The sequence below is a fragment of the Pygoscelis adeliae genome, unplaced genomic scaffold (assembly GCF_000699105.1).
Source record: "Pygoscelis adeliae isolate BGI_AS28 unplaced genomic scaffold, ASM69910v1 Scaffold359, whole genome shotgun sequence".
In the NCBI taxonomy this organism is placed as follows: Eukaryota; Metazoa; Chordata; class Aves; order Sphenisciformes; family Spheniscidae; genus Pygoscelis; species Pygoscelis adeliae.
The window spans coordinates 1,471,220-1,475,207 of NW_008825553.1; the positions used below are offsets into that span (position 1 = coordinate 1,471,220).

General features: G+C 54.8%; 1 protein-coding gene across 1 annotated transcript; it reads left to right on the forward strand.

Annotated features, from left to right (window-relative positions):
• Window positions 1-5: 5 nt before the first annotated feature.
• On the forward strand, window positions 6-3,846 carry EIF3I (eukaryotic translation initiation factor 3, subunit I; the record flags this gene model as incomplete). The annotated part of the gene is made up of 9 exons (XM_009332219.1): window positions 6-51; window positions 643-708; window positions 1,095-1,244; window positions 1,350-1,477; window positions 1,760-1,870; window positions 2,287-2,376; window positions 2,728-2,801; window positions 2,996-3,088; window positions 3,431-3,846. Coding segments are annotated over 9 exons (840 nt in total), but the record flags the coding sequence as incomplete, so codon positions are not given.
• Between the last annotated feature and the right edge of the window lie 142 nt (window positions 3,847-3,988).

Genomic DNA, 3,988 nt, shown 5'->3' on the forward strand with positions numbered 1-3,988 from the left:
CCGCCCCCTCCAACGGCCACACAGGAGCCGTCTGGTGCGTGGATGCGGACTGTATCCTTTGACCGCAGAAACCAGTTTGTCCGTCCCGTGGTGTTCTTTACGGTGATTCACTTGAGCCGATTCCTCCCAGCTGCTGCACTGTTTCCTCTTGAAGAGGAGCACGGGGGCGATGCAGCCCATTTAACTCTTCTGCTGTCTTTCCCTTACTCCGTCTTCTGGGTATTTTTCTTCCCGGGCTGCTGTTTGGAATAACGTGTGCAGCGTGCCCCGTCTGCTCTCCTTTGTGCTTCGCTGCTTTTGCCGCGGGGGCCCGGGGAGCTCAGGGAAGGTGTCCGAGTTGCACAAGGTCTTCTGTCTCCAGCGTGGGCAGCAGGTAGCGGAGACAAAAATGTGCAAAGGTTGTGTTAACGCGAGAGCTGGAGCCTTTTTCTTTAACGTTTCAAGCGGAAGGTTGTGGGTTTTGTAACGGGAGCACTTGGACTCCGTGTCTGTCTGTACTGGAGTGTTGCGGCCCTGGTATGGAGCTTGTCCACTCTCTGTGTAATACGGCTTTTGAATCTTGTGTATAAATATTCTCTGGGAATTTAGACAGTAGCTTTCCGGGACTGAGAACGCGCTGATATTCCCTAACTGGTGACCTAGGGGACACCCGACACGTGCTCACCGGCTCTGCGGATAACAGCTGTCGGCTCTGGGACTGTGAGACGGGTAAGACGCTCCCCTTCCCGCGTAGCTGCCTTTGAGTCACAGCTCTGTCCTGCCGTGAAGTCTGCTAAGCCTGGAGGACGTGGTGGCAGCGTAACGTGCGCTTGTTCGCCCCTCTGAAAGGAGTCTGAATCCTAACTCAGACTGCCGGAGGGGAGGCTCTGTGTGTGCGCGCGCCTGGTTTCTATTGAACATTTAGTCAATTCACTCACTTTACCGCCCAAGCAGTCGAAACGTGCGGTGAGTGCTTGCAGGTCACCGAACTTGCTTGTCGGCTACGCCCGATGCTCTCGCCCTCCCTCTGACCCTGCCGCTCAGCTGCTCGTTTTCATTGACCTCGCAGTGAAGGACCCGGGGAAGTGACTGGCGGTTTTCTGCTCTGTGTTCAGGAAAGCAGCTCGCTCTGGTGAAGACCAGCTCAGCGGTGAGGACGTGTGGCTTCGACTTCGGGGGAAACATCATCATGTTTTCCACAGACAAGCAGATGGGCTATCAGTGTTTTGTGAGCTTCTTTGACCTCCGGGACCCCAGCCAGATCGGTGAGGAATCTGGGCCGGTGCCTGCACCAGGGAATAAGGGGAAGCGTTGATCGCCGGTGCCACTGTGTCTGTCTGTCTGTCTGTCTCCTTCCTTCCTTCCTGCAGAGAACAACGAGCCTTACATGAAAATCCCCTGCAGCGACTCTAAAATCACTAGTGCTGTGTGGGGCCCTCTGGGAGAGTTCATCATCGCAGGACATGAGAACGGAGAGCTGAACCAGTTCAGCGCCAAGGTCAGTCTGATAAGGAACAGCATCTCCCTCGGGCAGCAGTGCCGGGGGGAGGATATCGCAGCATTCCTGTTGTGGTGATGGGACAGAATATGAGCTTTTTGGCTCAAGCCAGCAGCCTCATGGGAGGATAGCTAAAGTACGCGGCTCCCTTGAGCGAGGCTGACGTACCAACGTCTGCGCTGCTGTTGACGGCGACATCTCCTGAATTGTTTTTAACGGGGAGGTTGCGCGTACGCTCGCTTCGCTTGCCGGCGCGCTGAAACTGCTTTCTTTACCCCTCAGTCAGGGGAGCAGCTTTCAAACATCAAGGAGCACACCAAGCAAATCAACGATATTCAGACCTCCAGGGACATGACCATGTTCATCACTGCCTCCAAGGACAACACAGCCAAGGTGAGGCCTCCCGTTGGAAGTGCAGTGGACTGTTGATGTTTGCTCGCAGGACCGCTGCTCAGAGCCGTGGCTATCGCGGCGGTGCCCTCAGGAATTTGAGTAGGCGTAAAGTCAAAGCTTAGTGGGAAAGTTCAGTGAGAAAGGGGAAGCACCACCACGCTAAATTAAGAGCCAGGCATCGGAAACAACATTGCCAAAATTAAGGCTGCAGTTTGCTACCTCCAGAGGGTGACAGAGGTGAGAGTTACCTTAGCATTAGTATTTTGGCATTCTGGGGACATGTTTTTGGGATTTGGGTGCCCGTGAGTGACTAGAGAGCTAACATCTGCCCAGGTGAGGACTAGCAGCCAGATTTGTGTGACTTAGTTGGGCTGCCAGCCCTCTTGCAGAATAACTCTCTCCCTTTTGCCTCCTAGCTATTTGATTGCACGACACTTGAGCATTTGAAGACGTTCCGGACGGAGCGACCGGTGAACTCTGCTGCGCTCTCCCCCATTTTTGATCACGTAAGAATGAGCTCGCTCATCGTAACGGCCTTACTGTGACTCCTCCGTTGTCCCAGGTAGCTGGAAGGCAGAGTGTCGCCAGTCCAGCTAAAAAACACGACTGTAGGATGCGTCTGGGGAACTTTACTGCGGTCTGGTGCAGGGAACAAGGGTTGGTGTCCTCTGATCTTCAAACGAGTCTGTCTGGGAGGCGGGAACTTCTCTGGGGCTGGAGTCAGGCCTGCTCAGGAGTTCGTGGGATCTGCTGCCTTAGTCGGAGGCCCCCCCAAGGCTTGGCTCTGTCCTCGCCTGGCTGCCGCTGAGCGTGTGGTGTAAGCAGCACTGAAGTGTCGTGGCTTCTCTCCTTTGCAGGTCGTGCTTGGTGGTGGGCAAGAGGCCATGGACGTGACCACGACCTCCACCAGGATTGGCAAATTTGAGGCGAGGTTGGTCCTTTACTTCTGGCAGGGCTGAGTCCTCACCTGGAGGACTCCTGCCAGTGCAGGAGTGCTCATCCCAGGGCATCTTGTTCCTGGCAGTGCTGGAGGAGTCGTTAAACTTGCAGAGCTTTTTTGAGGAAACCCCTGTCCCTACCCAGGCTCCTGACTTCTCGTGGTAATTTAAATCTTCCTTCTCCCAGGTTCTTCCACCTGGCTTTTGAAGAAGAGTTTGGCAGAGTGAAGGGTCACTTCGGTCCGATAAATAGTGTTGCTTTTCACCCCGATGGGAAGAGGTGAGGATCTCCGTGGGTCCTGCCGCGTGCCCCAGTCAAGCCTAGCCCACCTTTTGGTTAGGATAGGGCTGGGCTCACCGGAGCTCTGCAGTGGGAACGGAGCCAGCACCTTCCTGAGTTCTCCTATTCCGGCCCTGCTGCCTCCCCCCAGGCTGCCTGGCGGGTTGCACTTGCGCCCCGTCGCACGTTTTGGCTGCGTCACCGATACTGTTTTCTGTCCTGCGACTCCTTTATTAGTTTTTAGAGGGGGTCGTGAGAACAGACGCCAATACTGGTATAAACGTAGACACTGTGAGCTCCTGACAACATCGGTGACTTTATCTTGTTTTTCCTCCCGTACAGTTACAGCAGCGGGGGTGAGGACGGCTACGTTCGCATCCATTACTTCGATCCCCAGTACTTCGAGTTTGAATTTGAAGCTTAAAGGAGGACTCCCTCTCCTCTTCCAATCCGTCGGCTCCTGCGCAGAACTGTTGTAAGGCCTGAAGTTAGTCTGCTCCACAGGAGGCAGCGGGAAGCAGTTAGCAGCAAACCCGGGGGCTGTGTGAAGGTGGGGAACTAGAAACCCAAGCAGCTCAAAAGGGCAGGACTGGCTTTCACGGGAGGTAGAGCGAAGGCGAGGGAGTTGGGCTGGCTGCCCGCCCGCCCCTGGGGATGCTAGCTTCCTGCCCTGCTGGGCATATTTATACACCAGGGGAGAAAAAAAAATCATCAGGAAATAAATAGAAATCTTTTATAAACACAAGGAAAAGCATCTCCATGGGTTTTTGGTTTGGGTTTTTTTTTTTTTCAGTCTGGAACAAAATTAACCTGAGCGCTTTGCTTTCCCGGCTCTGCTGGCAGCGCCTTGCTCCCCGCCCGTGGGCAGCCCGCAGTGCTGTTACTCCCGGGGCCTCTGTC